General features: G+C 45.1%; 1 protein-coding gene across 1 annotated transcript in view; it reads right to left on the minus strand.

Annotated features, from left to right (window-relative positions):
- The window catches only part of LY75 (lymphocyte antigen 75), a 49,739-nt gene that overhangs the window by 45,009 nt on the left and 3,495 nt on the right, over window positions 1-1,235 (minus strand). The window contains exon 2 of the mRNA XM_035897093.1: window positions 1,078-1,232. Within this exon, the coding sequence (XP_035752986.1) occupies window positions 1,078-1,232 (155 nt within the window). The remainder of the gene's footprint in view (window positions 1-1,077; window positions 1,233-1,235) is intronic.

Consider the following 1,235-nt stretch of genomic DNA (forward strand, 5'->3'; position numbering starts at 1 on the left):
GGGGGGGGAAAGTTGAGAATGCATAGTACACAGTTTTAAAAAGATATGTACCACCATACTGACACAAGCTGACACCTCAGCCAGTACAGGCACACCTCTGACAAGTGGCAGTAGGTTTGAGCTAACCAAACCAACCAAACAAAATGCCCTCAAACTATTTCTATGCCACAATAAAGATGGCCTGACAACACAAGCTCTCACTAACCAGACTGAAATGGACCTTGGCTGTCCCAGACCCACAAGGCTATTAATCTGCTCTTTAAATAAGGAATCTGCTGAGTAGTGTTTTGTATTTAGTAGTAATGTGCTGTCAATCACATTCCTACTGCGTTTTTTTAATATGACTTAATAATAGGTTTGGCTGAACAGCAGGGAAAATATTCAGTGATGTTATGCAGTGAATTTTACCACTACTTCCCAGTATACTCGTGAATTTTCCACTGTGTAAGTGCCAAATAGTATCTAAATAGTACCAAGCTGGTCAAACTGTAAAGAAGAATCTCTAAGTCAGCCATCTACTGGAGTGACTTTTTCCAAATATCACCCTTCAACCAACCGCCTCTTTCATCCTATTAACTACACAAGACATTTTAACAACCAAACCTGCCTTTGCAGTCTTTTTACCCTGTACTTTTTCAGCACTCTCTTTCTTTCTTTTTTATTCTCCCCTCCAGACTTTCTTCTCCTTTTCAGTTTCTCTCTACGTGTCCTCGGCCTCTTCTCAAGTCTTCCCTTTCCTCATTCTTCTTTCACTTCTTCCTACACACCCCTTATTCTGACTTCAAGAAGAAACCAACTTTTTAAGACTTCCCTAGAAAAACAGCCGATGCTGTCTCACCAAATCTCTCCGTGCAGTGATTTATTAATACCGGTGCTCGATTACTCCACTTCCAACACTCTGGCCACGAAGTTTTACTTGACATCTTTAGTCACAAAACCCATCCTGTTGCCGTCAAAGGATATAAAAACATGTGAGGTGCAGCTATTTAGCCAAGGGCTTAACTCGTTTCCCAGCAGCTCTCACCGAGCTAGTGGCCTTGCCTTGCAGGAATTTGCTCAACATTAAACTTTTCCCACCTGCTTTCCGAAAGCCGGGGCAAGCCGCCTTCGCGTCAAGCGGCGAATGCAAAGGCAGGCTCCACGCCCTGCAGGGGACCTGCCCGAGTTCGGGCTGTTCCTTCTCTGGAGGGAGCAGGCCAAAGGCCCGCCCGCCTCCCTCCCTCCCTCCCTCCCTC

This window comes from Egretta garzetta, unplaced genomic scaffold (assembly GCF_000687185.1).
Source record: "Egretta garzetta isolate BGI_Z169 unplaced genomic scaffold, ASM68718v1 scaffold577, whole genome shotgun sequence".
Taxonomy (NCBI): domain Eukaryota; kingdom Metazoa; phylum Chordata; class Aves; order Pelecaniformes; family Ardeidae; genus Egretta; species Egretta garzetta.